Source organism: Anticarsia gemmatalis, chromosome 17 (assembly GCF_050436995.1).
Source record: "Anticarsia gemmatalis isolate Benzon Research Colony breed Stoneville strain chromosome 17, ilAntGemm2 primary, whole genome shotgun sequence".
Taxonomy (NCBI): Eukaryota; Metazoa; Arthropoda; class Insecta; order Lepidoptera; family Erebidae; genus Anticarsia; species Anticarsia gemmatalis.
In genome coordinates, this window is record NC_134761.1 from 2,390,842 (window position 1) to 2,406,742 (window position 15,901).

General features: G+C 34.7%; 1 protein-coding gene and 2 non-coding genes across 4 annotated transcripts; 1 reads left to right on the forward strand and 2 right to left on the reverse strand.

The window, feature by feature from the left end:
- Nucleotides 1–536: 536 nt before the first annotated feature.
- LOC142979870 (ionotropic receptor 75a-like) lies at nt 537–13,824 on the reverse strand. Of its 2 annotated transcripts, XM_076125085.1 has the most exons (11): nt 13,680–13,824; nt 12,985–13,133; nt 12,355–12,508; nt 9,239–9,503; nt 7,373–7,545; nt 5,969–6,195; nt 5,265–5,364; nt 4,484–4,662; nt 3,969–4,076; nt 1,984–2,150; nt 1,361–1,562 (listed from the first exon to the last, which is right to left on the reverse strand). In XM_076125085.1, the coding sequence occupies exons 1-11, from the start codon at nt 13,822–13,824 to the stop codon at nt 1,361–1,363; spliced, it is 1,869 nt and encodes a 622-aa protein (XP_075981200.1). The 2 variants fall into 2 exon arrangements, with proteins under 2 accessions (XP_075981198.1, XP_075981200.1); XM_076125083.1 differs by lacking the exons at nt 12,355–12,508; nt 12,985–13,133; nt 13,680–13,824 and adding an exon at nt 537–654 and having other exon boundaries at nt 1,365–1,562; nt 9,239–9,371.
- Nucleotides 898–979, forward strand: TRNAS-GCU (transfer RNA serine (anticodon GCU)). Its single transcript has one exon. It is a non-coding gene; the product is annotated as a tRNA-Ser (tRNA).
- Nucleotides 2,632–2,713, reverse strand: TRNAS-GCU (transfer RNA serine (anticodon GCU)). The gene has a single exon. It is a non-coding gene; the product is annotated as a tRNA-Ser (tRNA).
- Nucleotides 13,825–15,901: the final 2,077 nt, after the last annotated feature.

Genomic DNA, 15,901 nt, shown 5'->3' on the forward strand with positions numbered 1-15,901 from the left:
TCTTAGTCCGGGGCCACTTTTATTCTTGTTAGCAGGGACCACTATGTAAGTATATTAAAAAGAAAGTGTAATAATCACACTGAAAATTTTAAATTTTTTAATCATTTGCGGACCATATTTTGACTTTTACGGACCGCTGGGGGTCCGCGGACCACTGGTTCGGAAAAACTGCTCTAAACTTATAAATTTTTTAGAGTCGTTCATATAATATTTTAACAGTTAAAGTCCTCTTATAAAATGTTATTACTTAATTGAACATTTTTTATATCATTTCACATAAGCACTACCGATATTCTTAAATCAATATTCTACCAAAAAATCAAACAAAACCGAAGCGCAACTCGTGTAGAAGAAAAACATTTTACTAAGATAATTATGTGTGTTTTACATAACAATTCATTGAATATTTCATGTTCGTACAAAGGTCTGATGGTGACATCAAGTTGACGTTCTCATTATCTATTTGTAAAAGAACAGAGTTATGAATAAAACAGCAATTCTGTGACTGTTTTATTGGTCATATTATCGGCTACCAGCGAAGTTTTACTGTAGATATTTTCTTAGTATTTTACAGGGAGTCCCGCAACGTTCTAGTGGCGAAACGGAATAGGGTCTTCGTCTTTTGTACGTTGCTTTAGTTCTCGCATATTTATTCTGTAACAAAACATATGATTTATTTATTGATGATGATGATGCTGATGATGATGATGATTGAAGATGTCAGAACATTATGACACTTCAGTTGAGTTGAGTCTGAAAGATCTGTTTGAAATCATCTTATTAATAAGTAAGTGCTTAGCTTCAGTTAATATTGTTACCTAAAACGGCAGAATATGTACAGTGAAAAGTAGGTTCAACATTTAATCTTGAACCCTCGATTAACTGAGTAGATTGTGAGACGAGGTGGCCGAGAGGTTAAGGCGTTGGACTGCTAATCCAATGTGCTCTGCACGCGTGGGTTCGAATCCCATCCTCGTCGAAGTTGTTACTTTTTCTTTTGTACAATAATTTTACAATAAAATGATTATCAGCATAGCCTACAGAATTACTTAATAAAGTAGTTGATTATATATTACAGATTCTTTGAAAATATTTTGTTTCACCTTTTTTCAAAGAAGAAACTGCTACCCACATTCAATCCATACGTACTATGACTAAGTTCTGTATGGAAAAGGTAATAGGGTCTTTGAGTAGTCTTGGTTTTCTATCAAAAAAGTACATATGTTATACCAGCTAGTGTTTGGTGCCAATAACGTTTCTTAACAGGTACCAAATACATGAACAGGATTTGGCAGATTACAGCCTAAAACTACAAAGATAGCGTGTACTACTGTTTCATTTCTTTAACTCCACTAAATACTCACAATCTCTTATACAATATCTCCATAACCAGCACGGCTGGAGCCAGCAGCATGCCGTACAAAGTCATCAGTAACGCTGGATACATGTCAGTGATGCCCACGCTGCTGAAGGTAGATACGGTACCGGAACATCGAGGCCGGGCCACGGTGAGCCGCCGGTGGATGTTCGCTTGCACTCCTGATTCACGGATCTTGAGGAAACTGGAAGAAATGTAAGCAGGTGGTTTGTAGACATGGCATGTGGACCCGGGAAAAGAAAATGGTAAATAGTTAGTAGTAGTAGTTAAGATTGTCGATTACGATGCCAATTAAAATTTTGCTAGTGTCATCAACTATTGGTTAAATATCGCATTCAATTTCAGGAGACAAAAGATCTTTATAACTTTATAAATTAGAGAAAAACTATTTCTTGACCCTATGGCTTGCAGCCCGCGATATGTAAGCTTGTACAAATTTGTATACGGTATAAATTACATCTAGGATCCTTTATTTATTTACATAATATATCTAGTTATTGTCCAAACCTCGCCTGATTGCTTAATTTAGGTCTGGCTAGAGAGACTTTATTCGGTAAGTCTCAAAGACAATAAATTCCTCGATCATTTCGCTAAGATTGACTTACTTGATTTTAAACAGGTCTTTAAAAGGCGACCGCTTCTGCCCCGGCACCCATGGATCAATTTCATTTATATAATCTATTTCCACCAGGTCACACTTCTCATCTTCATGGTACGTCTCCTGAATTAGTCGGTAGCCAGGGTTCAGCTCCATGTGGAACGCGAATAGACCCTGGATGGAAAAACAAAAAAAATGCGTAGAGCTATTGGGATTTCTAGCTTCATCATCATCATCATTCCTAGCTATTTCAGAGCGAAGTATGCTGTAACCCTACTTATACCAAGCAATCTCTACGAATGATATAGTCCGACAACTTTGTAGAAAGCCTTTTATGCAAAGTTTACTCTAGTTATTTGATAGTATATAGTCCGCCCTTGACATTTTTTAGTGTCATAAGACGTGTACCTATAATTTTATCTCAAACTAAAAGAAATCTAATTTTAACCGTATTGTAATAACATTAAGACATACTTTGGTAATAATTTAAGCCTGTACTAATTTGTGTTCATACAACAGCGAGAATAAAATCACTCTTAGCATTTAAATTGGTAATTTGTCACATAAAATCTCGGCCACACAACGTAAATACAAAGATAAATAACTAATCACTAAATTTATACAAAAAAAAACACAAAATTACAAAAACAAAATCCGACGAGGATGGGATTCGAACCCACGCGTGCAGAGCACATTGGATTAGCAGTCCAACGCCTTAACCTCTCGGCCACCTCGTCTTGTGCTACAGTTGGCCAATTAAGGGTTCACTATTGATATAGGTACTTATCTATGTACAGTATGTACTAACCTTCTTTTTTTGCAAATGAATGGGCTTTTGAAGTGATAAATAATAAGTACCGCTAGTTTAAGAACGGCTTGGTAACTTATTGGTATAGTTATGAGCATCGCTTTTACTTTCGTTTGCTTCAGAATACTCTACACAGGCCAGAAAATAAATAAGATAATAATAGGTTCAGTCTATATGTATAGGTATGGTTTTATTTGCATCAAAAGATTTTACAAGACATAAGATATCCTCTATTTATATAAGTTCTTAAAGTATTCGTTTGCCATGCATTTTAAGCAAATCTATTCTAACATTTTTGCGTGCCTAAAACATACTTTCATATACATAATATGAGCAAGGATAGTTCTTATATACCAGCAGTAACAGTAGTAGTTACATAAAGACCCTTATTTAAGTCCCAAGTTGGGACTTAACTTAATTTCTATATAGCTCTACGAAAAGTCAATACTAATATTGTTAAGAATTATATTGAGTACCTACTGTATTTAAGTAGCTGTTTAAACACTTGTGTATCAACTAATATGAGATCATAATACCTATTTACGTTTTCAAGTTTTGACTTATAAAACATGTCAAAGGTGATAGTGTAATTTACATACCTATTATTATTTTAACACGATACCTAAGATTTCTGTGTTTATTTTTAGAGATACGAATTTATTTATCTTAAATGTAAATTAAAACATAGTTTGCAATATTTATATTAGAGAAATAGATAATGTTACTAATAATATATTATTATGTTCTATCGGTATTGTCTGGATTGGGGTCTCTCTTATAAGAGGTCTATGGGATTATAGAAACGTAATCATACTAGGAATGCAAACGTAAGAATAATATAGCGCTCTGGTGACTTTTGCCACTGTGATTGTTTCTTCTCTCTTCTTCTTCCTTGATTGTTACCAAGTTTGAATTCGAATCCGATTCTCTAAAGTCGCTACTTTCAAGTATCGAGAGTTTGATATTTAAAATGTTATGTAAAAATAGTTGCGGCGGCGCCCGCTAGAGGCGCTGATCAGATTTTTATATGACATTTTTCAATAGCTAGCCGGTTATCAAAAGGCGATAGTGGTAGAAAATCGCGCTACTGAACACTAAGCTGCTTCTCGACGTCATATATTATAAACTTTTCTGTAACTGTAGCAAAATTATGTAATTGTATTTTTGATCATTCTTTTACTTACTTTCCTTATTCTGTCTACGCCATCTTCCATGGAATAGAAATTGGGTTTCTTCCCTTTTGGCGCTATTTTCTTGTCATAAATCGCTTTGCGTATTGGGTCGTTGAGTTTCTGAAATGTAAAAACAAGATAAAGCTAAAAATATGAATAGTAGCAGTTAGATAGAGCACTAGTGTATCTGGTAAGCTAAGTGGAGATAATCTTTTTTGCAGTCGGTAGAAAAGATTTGTCCAAAATCAATGCCTTATTCTTCTACATCGTTTATTCATAAAGCCAAGAATTTATAACAAAAATCGGCAGGACAGAGGAGACAACGGTTGTTGGGAATATCTTTATGATGAAAATATATTTATAAGGCATCTCCTGTGCACCAATTTGATTAGGAGTGGAATTGGTCGCCAATACCAAAATCCGTCGGATAGTTAGAGAGATAATGAAAATAGCCAAGCACCAAATAAGAATATTGTTGCGATCGTGATATTATTAACTGAAATACATGAGTACTTTTAAATACCTACCTTAAAGAAATACCGATTGTACTCAAAATCACTGGCTCCAAGCTTGAGCGGTGAGTTGAGCAGGTCGGGTAGACTCCTCACTGAGGAACTGGGGGCTCGGAGTAACACCACGATGTTGGCGGAGTACGCCGCGTATAAGATCGTTAACGCCACGAAGAGTATCAGGGTTACGCAGCGACCTGAAATTATTTTTTTTTTTTTTTTCTTTTTTTAAAAAGACAACTCCCGCACTAAGAATTGCTCTTGTGTCGCGGGGACTTTTACAAACATACAAACAACGGACACAAAGCACAACCAGACCCGAAACAATTATTTGTGGATCGCACAAATAATTGCTCCGTGTGGGAATCGAACCCACGACCTCCCGATGCAGTGATATCGGCGTGGTGACCTAAACCACTGCGCCACGGAGGCAGTCAAATTATAATAATTGAGTTAAGTTGGTGTGCAAAGTCCCCAACCCGCACTTGGCCAGCGTGGTGGATTCCAGGTCTAACCCCTCCCCCTCGTTTGGGAGGAGACCCTTGGCCTGCAGTGGGACAGTAATGGGTTAAAAAAAATTGAGTTAAAAAGGTGTAGGTTTTCAATTCCGTTTTTATTTACTGCAATACTGGGGTTGCGGTTAAATGGTACAGTAATCCGGGATATATGTGGGGAGGGACTCAAGAAAGCTGAAGCTGTGGAGCAGGAGTACGGGTCACGGGATCGCATGTCCACATGTCACTATATTATGCTTAGCCAGATCCATAAGTGAGGACCATAATGTTTTAGAGGAACTTACCTGCCGCATATCTTGGCTCCAAAGTACAACCCTGCTGCAGAACAGCTCCAATTATTAAAATAAGGATATCAGCCCAAGACCCATCCAGTTGGAGAGGATGCTAAAAGAAAACAATAGGTAAATAAGTACTTTTAATATTAATTAAACAAACAAACATAGAATCGTGTAGTCGTGGTGATTTATGATATGATATGACATACACACATGAGTATGTTCTTATCTGAACATAGAATCAGGATGTTACTCCGAATCATGACGCTATGAACGTTAAAGAAAATATGTATAAGAAACATTTTTGTAACGGAAGCAGTGCTGAATATAAATTTTGTGTGCATTCTCGCTACTCGCATCCCATGACGCAAATACACTATTGAATTTAGGTGTTTTTCTGAAAGATTTTGTAGCGAACATAAGATGTATTAATAAATTCATTTACATTAATTCATTGCCTGCATGTTGTTTTATGTACCTATCTCTGTACAAATATCGTCTGAAAATGCAAATTGCAGCTTGTAAGTATTTTGTTCTTACAATTTTAGCAATTTTTGAGCTCGAAATCCTTTCTTCACGCAATCGAATCAAATGGGAACAATTTATTTTAGATCCCGACTTTCGATCCCGAGACGCATTTACTTACTACCGCTACCAAAACTAAGGCCGTAAGCATACATTTTCTTAACTACAGCAGAATAATACCTACTCACCATACTCATACTGGCTTCCCACTTAGAAGCAATATACAGGAACACGGAGCAGCCCAGAACGCACACCAGTATAGCCAACCAGACAGTCCCAGAGAACGGTAGCGCGAAGATATTAGAGATGTATGAGAGGGGGGGCTCGCGGAACACGAAGCGAACTGCCGTGGAACCGACCATGGCGATGTAGTCCACTACCTTCATACGGTCTTGCGTGAAGATTGTTAAAGTACCTGTGGAAAGAGTCTTACTGTTGCCGCTAAAAGTGATGACAACCTGTGAGAATGTGGATGAAGCCAAATAAATAGACATGGTTTGGAAAAGACATTATTATTATTTTGATACTAGAAACAAGATTATAAATTTTGTGAATGACAGACAAAAGTGTTAATGAAAAACTAATAAGATAGATCTATCACACGATGTATGTAATGTTCTTAAGTGTCGAACTCTGAAGACACGGTGCAATTGTAGCAGTAGTTAGAAGTCCACATAACAAAATAAATAGTGTTATAAGCCTACTTCTCCGAGATGAGACAGCTGTATCATAACGCTCACTTGGAGCGACATTGACGTATCTGCAAAAAAATGCAAAACTGACAAAATGATCCCCATAATCATAGACAGATTATGGGGATCATTTTGGTATACTTAGGTCAGTTTTGCATTTTTTTGCAGATACGTCACTGTCGCTCCAAATGAGCGATAAGAGTTCTTATATTTATAAGAAACTTATAAAAAACATAATCCCTCTAATGCTAGTTGCACTAAAACTAGCAAATCTAGTTCCTTAAACATCTAATCGAACTAGTTCTACCGTTATATACCGATTCAGAGCAATTAATCTGCTAAAACCAGATCATCGCCATGTCATTGAACTACTTAGAATCAAGAAACTACTTCGATTTTTTTATAGCTTCACGCCTCTTATAAGCAAAGGTGTACATGTGTACAGTACACCCACGTTTCTCCATGCAATACATATACCTCCCATAAAAAATTTAATGATCCAATAGCACTTTATTCGCTCTGGAATCGAACCCAAAACCTTGGGACCCGCAGCTGCATAAACTCCAAAACAATGAATAAACTCCAAATCACTAATGTAGGCACTACCTGCGGACTAACATTGAAACGACAATACCTGGAAGATTTTTTTAAGACAATGAATTGCTCTATTGTGTCGGTGTCTTTTCCAAACGTACAAACAACGAACACAAAGTACAACCAGACCCAAAACTACTATTTGTGGATTGCACAAATAATTTTCCCGTGTGGGAATCTAACCCACGACCGACCTCCATACGTATCGGTAATAGCGTGGAGACCTTAAACACTGCGCCACGGAGGCTGTCAAAACGACTTCTGCTAATATCTTCGAATATAAAAACCTGATGGAAAAATCCTCACCAAGATCAGCTTCCTTCTTCATTAAATGGTCGACGAGGCCCTGCCACTGTCCGTTCTTGTCTTTGTACCCCCACGTGTGCGTGAACATGAGCTGTTCCGTCGCGTTCAGCATCTGGAAGCAGATCTTCACCACCGCGTATGACATCTTTGCTATTGAGTCTTGATGGAGGTTTCTGTGAAAGTGAATCGAAGGAAGGAAGATTGGTTATGCACAAAATATTTTTTAGTACCTACTTCCCGCTCTAGGAATCGCTCTTAAGTCGCAGGGACTTTTACAAACCTACAAACAACGGGCAAAGTAAGTTCAACCAGGTCCGTAACAGCTATCTGTGGATCACACAAATATTTGTTTAGTGTAGGAATCGAACCCACGATAACCACTGCGCCTATGCAAGTAAATAGACTATTACTCTACTAAACTCAGAAACCTAGATTATTCTGAAGAGTTTTAGATTTAGTTAAACCTCTTGCCCTACATCTTTCTTTGCACAATGTATTTTACGTCTCTTTCTCGCTTAGAACATTCAATATAGCAAAAATAAGTAGATTTGGTCTTCCGGTCACGTCTGAAACTCTGAACAAATGTTGATGAAACTTTGCGAAGTTTATGTCACAAACAAATGGACGAATACCGCATTTATTAATATACAAAAATACATATAATTCTTAAAGATCTTTGTTTTTCTTGCTGTAAGAAAAATGATTCGTGTCTTCGAAGGATATTTTATTTTTCTACCATTTCTGGTTACAAAATGCTTAGTCCCAATGATAGCCAATAGATGGCGTTGTAAGTCGTAACCACAAAAATAATATGTACACCCAGCTAAAAATAATATGTTTGCCACATATGCAATCGTAATTTTTTGTATAAAATTATCAGTATAATTACTGCAATCGAAAATTACTTTTAGGTAAGTATAGATTATACAGCATTTTTACATAGTAATTTCACTATTTTCTATTTTGAAAATGCGTGTTATTTTGACGCACTTCTGGATAATCATCGAATTAAATCTTATGCTAATGAATTTTCTTTCATATTTAAATAGGTAATTATTGATTACATAACAACAGTTTTTTTTCTACTGTCAACGTGGTATTCCACGTGATAATAATTTTGCATATATCTTCCAAATAAACAACGAAATTTTATGCAAATATATCCATGAATTTAACTACGAAACTGGCCAAACTGGTTACATACATACCTACTATTATGTCTCGCCAAATATGTATATTTAGCATAATAATCGAAAACTCATACAAATTATGATATTATCTTTGACACTGTCAATATTAATTGGTGTTTTTTATTATTTCATATTTTATTTGTCTTTTTATTGTAATAATAAGGAGTGTAATAAACATAATTTTTGTACCTCTAGTGATTACCAAATGTCAAGTTATTGCGATTTAGGATGTCTTATTTATAGAAGTTCTGACTGCATGTAATTAGTAAATAACATTATTATGCAAATGACAGGTAATAAACTAAAAATGCGAGTTTTATTTATTGAAATTATTTAACCTTTAAATAAACACAATGCAATTTGACTGCCTCCGTAGCGCAGTGGTTCAAATCGCCACAGTGCGCCGGGAGGTAGTGGGTTCGATTGCCATACGGAACAATTATTTGTGCGATCCACAAATAATTATCTCGGGTCTAGTCGTACTTTGTATCCGTTGTCTGTATGTTTGTGTCCTAGTGACACAAGAGCAATTCTTAGTACGACAGTTGTCCATCAAACTTTTCATTGTAATTTTTTTGTATTACCACACAATTTTGTTATTGGTGAGAAATAAATTATTTTATTATTTCTATTTTGTCCTTTTACAGAAGAAAAAGAAAAATAAAGAAATACTTACAATCTATCATCCATATGGACCCTCGTCTCATTACTATCAGTAACCACATTCATCATAGTCAGCGTATGTCTTCTCAAATCATTCCTTCTAGAAGACAACACTCTAGAGCGCCTATAATCTTCTGTCATTCCAAACCGGGTCCTCTTTATTGCTGGTTCGATCTTTGGAGAAAGACTGGTGATAGAAGTATTAGATTCTTCATGTTGCTTCCTCCATGTTGCCCGTTTTGTGTAAATGATTTCAGAGGTTTCCGATATTTTGTATGCTGTGAATACAAGAACAAATATATTTGAAGCAATTTAAATATTTGTCGTTTTGACCTGCACAGCTCGCGAAGTTTCATCGTACTTTTCTTTGTTTTTTTTACTCTCCATAAAACCCTTTCCCGTGTCCTAAAGACAATTTTACACAAAACACATTTGGCAATTAATTTTTATACATAAGATATTATATACTCATTACGTTTTTTACTGTTGAGTAGATACCTACCTATATTAAGAGACTGCTTGCGATTTCGCAATATATCGTGTTCAAAAATCACCTCTAAAACAAAATAAATACATAATACATTTACATGCCCTCCAAAGCCCGGGAAACAAAATATATTTCATATTCATCTATGAAATGACTGCGCCAGGGTTTGCTTAACCCATAGACCGTTAACTGACCGGTGAGCGCAATTGGCTAGGTTACCTATAGCAAAATAAGTTATTGGGATTCCAACAAAATTAAATAATGTTTATTTAGTCTTAGATTATTTCTATGTGAACATAGTAAGTATGTTTGTATGCAAACGATGCTAAGCTATTATAATTCCAACAAATATTATCGACAAATACTAAAATTAATGGTTGCCAACTACTTGATATTTACTGGAATAATTAAAGATCCTGTCTATACCGCAATGAACTAGAAACTAATAAATTTATCTGCTGTTTAGTATTCAGTGGTGGTACGTAACTATCTATAAGATTAAGTGATTTGTTATATGACCTACAACTTGCTTTACGTGGATCTGATAATTTTATATACAGATATTAGAATTGTTTTTAATTTAAATGTTCTTTTTAGAAGGAAATAGTTTTTGTCTTTGTTTTAGAAATCTAAATATTGTTCTAATGTTTAATTTTTTTTAAACAAAATAGCTTTCCACTTAGTTTTCCAAAGTCTTCCAAGTTTTAAAACTACGCAACGGATTTTTAAGCGGTTTTCAATAGATTGAGTTGTGCAAGAAAAATGATTTTGTGTAAAAATTGAAAAGGTTTTTTTGTAAATAACTCTTAAAGCCGGGCGGATACGGGGCTGGCCGCTAGACATTGATAAAATAACGACTATCATAAGTGTCAATATTTGACCTAAATGAATAAATGATTTGATTTTGATTGATAATAAAATTAATTGACAAAGCCAAAATTAAGCTTTTTATTCTTTACTCTGGTCCCTGTTTCTTATCAATTTAAATCATATACGATTCTGTTGATTGACTTGGATCGATTTATTGTCTGGTCAATACCTAGACTACAGACAATCGATTATCAACTTTTACCGTAATCGAAGGAAAACCAATCAATCCCCGTGATAACATCGATAAATAAGTTAGTAAAACACTTTAATTAAGTTGCAATGTATTTTTATAGATCCTGCGTCGAATGTTAGCTATTTAGTTCCAACACTGGTTTATCTATATTTGGCGTTATTGGCGACTAAGACCGTGTACCAGATAATTGACATGTAGTATAAGTTTTTATGACTGCTTTAATAACTGAATATTGTAACGGTAGTTTATCTTACACCAGTTTCAACTAATTTGTTCTTGTCACCCAAGTAGAAAATTATAAGTCATTTCAATTTTTTAACGACTTTTTACATTGGTAGATAATTTCGTTGGAGGATAACACGTTAATAGATTTAAATCACTGTTGCTCTATTTTATACTTAGTATAAAGTATCTAGTGCGATCTGTGTCGCGATAACTCAAAAACTAGTGAACTGTTTTTCATTCGATTTTGGTGCAAAGTACCAAACACAGAGCGATACAAAAATAAGGCGTAATTAATTATAAATTAGATTGGAATAGTCTGTCTGAAGTACGGTGTTCTTTCAACAGTCTTCATAAAGTGGCCAGGACAATTGGATACTCCGTCCCCTCCGGTCTCTGCCTACTCCTATTGGAAAAAGCTTGATTTGTGTGTATGTAGGTCTGTATGTAGTTAAAAATAAATTCCTTAAAATGTCCATAATGGAATTGAAATGTCCTTTGTATAGTAAAATATATTAGGTATGTAAACGTACGAACATTGAAGGTGATTTTTTGTGCTCAGCGGGAAATGAGTTTTTTTGCATACAATTGACATGCACTGCTCGTATTTTAAATTAAAGGACAAAATAATAAAACTGAAGCGTGTATAAGTAAGTAAAAAGATTAAGTGCATTTTAATGTATATGACATGTCTAGGTAGTTTTATTATTTGCTTAAAAATAACATTACGAACCCACTTGGAAAAAAATTGTACAAATTTTCAAATGTAAAGTTGGGTTGCGTGTATCGAGATAGAAAATAGGATAGTTTTTTCCCCGGAAATCCCACGGAAAATGTAACTATATGGATATAAGTTCTTTCTTATAATATATCTCAACTTGTTGATTCATCATTATCATCGGTTGCTAAACTTTAACTTGACCATTTGCAATACATACATGATTCATATCATGCAATAACTTTTACCTCTACGGCTGCGGATAAAAAGAATATCCCCGTGAGTAACCATCAAAGTCATTCACATATCAACTTGTTGATTTTCATTATTTACACCTTGAGATTGTTTTAAATATTCATGCATGTTATACTCCAAGGTGTAAAAGTATTGGTAAGTATTTCGAAATTTTTAATTTTAGTTTGACGTTTTCGCTTAGTTTTGGACATGCCATTGTTCTGATCTTGACTGCTAAGAAGAGTATTCTGAATAAAATTGTAACTCTCCCTGTAATTAAATTTCTGGGGAATTGTACCAAAGGCTTATTTATCGGCAGTTTATTACTGTCGCATATCTTTCAAAGCTCCAGCCAGAACCATTTCAACTAGTAAAAAACCATATGTTGCTATGTTAGACAAATACCTTCCGTATACAAATATTTTTCTTCGCTAATCTTCTGTGCTACCACCAGGTCGCTATCAACCAGAATATCGATGTGGTTCAGCACTGATAGGTCCTCTCCATCATTGAGTAGTAACCAGCGGTACGGTGCTTTGAAGTAACCGTCTTTACTGGCCTGAAAATACGAGGTTAGAACTGCACTTAGGTCTAGAGAAAGGTTAGGAATTTTGAGAAATCAATGGCTATTGACTATCTTGGGTATAGAAAAATGTCGGCGATTTACACAAATCAATCATTTTAACAGAAATTGATTAACAGAACCCAAGAGAAAATGATATTTTTAACATTATACAATGAAATATGTTTGATAAGGAACTTTCTTATGCAAAGCTGGTAGATCTAATGGGCCAACCTAGTTTTTGAAGGCACCGATGTTTGTTTAAATTTATTATGTTTGCTTCAATTACGTTAAAAACATTGAAACTTCGTGACAAAAACATTTTGCATCCTGCAGTAAAACTTAGTATACGAATAAAAAAAAACTTTTCCGAAGAGTGGTGCAGAAAATAATTTATAGTGGAAATAGAATGGACCTAATAGTCTTTAAAAATTATGGCAAAATTAATACTAGAGATATCAGAATGTTCTTACCTGTATTAAAAATCTGTCCACCCCAGGACATGACAGATCAGCCATGATGAGCAGGTATTGCAGTTCATATTCCGTTCTGTTCCGCTGTAACGAGGAAGCTGTATTGACGCCAACGTTACTTAGCTCTTTAGCAAGAGTTTTAAGCTTGTCTGTAAAATAGAATAAACACATTAATTTGAGCAAATTCTGACGAATACTCTCATTTTTTGTCTTCATTAAAACCTATCATGGAATATAGTACAAGGCTTATGATAACCCGCAAAAGGGAAAGAAAAGCTGTGAATGATGATGACCGCGAAACGCGTCATATTATGGCGCAATTCGTTTTTTTATTTATTTATTTACGGAATATCTATATCGCCGATTAAACTTCTTTAAGTCCAACCATCCGAAATATACTTTTTTCCGAGGCCTGAAGCGGAATACCGTCATGAAGTCTAATCAAATGAAATGAACAAAAAAAGCGCAGTTAAATAGGTACATCGAAGTTTAAGGCTTCCAATTCTGGGAGACTTAAAAAGTCTTGAAGTCGAACAGAAATCTAACAGTCTAACAGAAATAGACTAACAGAATCGTGGACGTGGGGTGATAGTCACCTAGTCACCCCTAGTAACTAGTCAATTGCTGAACCTAGTATCAAATTTGTCAAGCTGCCCAAAGGCTCTTTAACCATTCGAGCCCAACTGTCTACTTACAATGACTCCAACATGAATCAGGCACAAGCAACGCCGTAGGTCTTTCATCTAACACCACGAAAGAGACCACTACATCCAAAAGATTCCCACTAACACATTTCAAGAAAAACGCCATGAAACTAACAAAGATAGTGCTCAAGTCCATATTGCGTAGTACGTGGTACTGTAACGAATGTAAAAATATCGTGAACCACCGAAGTATTATAATACTATTATCGTTTATTATGCAGGCAGACTACTGTTTACTTAATGCGATTAATGTACAGTTGAGGAATCAAATGTTTCTATAGATTCTTTACAAAGAAGATTTCTGTACAATGTATGTCTTACCTGAATGAAGAAAAGATAGCCTTCTGGAACTTCTCTCATTGATGATTATATGAAAAATGATCCTAGGACGATCCTCCTGCTTTTAGTGGGCTCAACCATCATCTTATGTCCGTCCACACTCCACATTCTGACTATGTTAAAGGCAAATTTCAGTTCCATCTACTTAAGTGACTTACCCTTATGATTGTTTTTCTTAAAGGTGTAGCTTGTATTTTTTATTGCCAATGTATTTTAGAAGTACCTATTACTCTTTCAGCACCGTCTTTTTCGGCTCCAGTGAACCAGGTTACAGCGCCGAAAGTATAGATTATTTCTTAATGTTTAGGTGTTGAAAATTTGGACAGGAGAATACTTCGTATTTTAAAGGTAAATTATGTTCCTATTTAAAAATAGCTTTACTTAATAACTAAATATACTTACTATTCAAGAACAAACTTCATAAGCTTTTATAACAAGTTTGCAAGCAACTGTACCTCCTAAGTAGCTATTCAATAGATTTTAAATTATACGTTTCTCGTAATAACGGGGTCTAGACTGCGATTACCATAATATTTCACTTTGTCGTTACATTACACGCTATCTACCGGATAAGTGGCCGTTAAACGTATCGTAATGATAAATTGATGCTCATGGAGGTTTATTTATGCACGGTGCTAGACAAAAATGTAGCCTTGATACTTTATACATGAATATGTAATAGTAGTTTCTGTTGGTGACTTCGCCCGCGTTTTGTTCTTTTTTGTTCTGCGCTTCTTTCCGGGATAAACTCTCTTATTCATAAACACACTATAAACCTACTTTAGTTAAACAACTACTAAAATATGTTTATCTCTTTCATTTCGCTAAGGAGTGAAAGAAACAAAACAATTTAAAAGCCTTTCATAACTTCATATATTTTTATGCATAAGAGGGATGGTCTACTACTTATCCATGCATTAAAAGGACATAACCAGAAATACAGTAGAAGTACAGAAGAAATACAGTACTCTTGTTATTTTTAACAAACATTTTAGAAGATACCAACACGGCATTGGCCGACGCGGGAATCGAGCCCGAGACCGCTTGATCAGAATTTGTATACATTAAACCGCTAGACTACCGAGGCAATTCCCTACTACAGTAGTTGGTTATACAAAAATAGCTTTTGAAAATAGTCGTAAACAGAAAAAAAAAATGATTTGCATAATAACATAATTATATAGGTATTTTCGAGTCGGTCCCATGAGAACCTGATTAACACCTTGCAATATAATCAATCCTATAATTTCTAAGAAACATAAAAAACATGTTCTTATACAGGTTCTGTACAGACGACCATTTCATATAATATGAATTGATATGATTGCAAAAAGAGTTTATCAATTAATTAAATATTTATGAGCAGTTTTATTAAAAACATGTCGGTTTTATCTCATACGTGTAATCATGAAATAAGATTTAGTAGAATAAACTAAAATATTTGTATTAGTTAATAGCGAAATTTTTGAAATGGAATTTGTATATTTTAGAAGTAATTGGATCTTTTTAGATACTGAGTTTAAGTATTCTCTCTCAACAAATATATTTATTAAAATTTATCACCCAAACGTGTAATTTTGTGAAAAATTGCTGACTAAGTATGTAAAATGGTAATGAAGACATGTTTTCGTGCTAATTGTATGAAGTAAGTAGGTAAATGTATGGTTGATGTTTACTACAAATCAAGTTCCTCGATTAAGGGCACAGTAAAAGATCTACATATTAAATAATGTTCAAGTAATTGCTAGTTAACTACAACCAGTAATTTGAGACTAATTAAATGAGTATAATGAATACCAGTGTCTGATTCTGCACACCTATAAAGGCTTTAAATTGAAATTAAATCTTTTTTCTGCAAAAATAGAAGTAGCTTG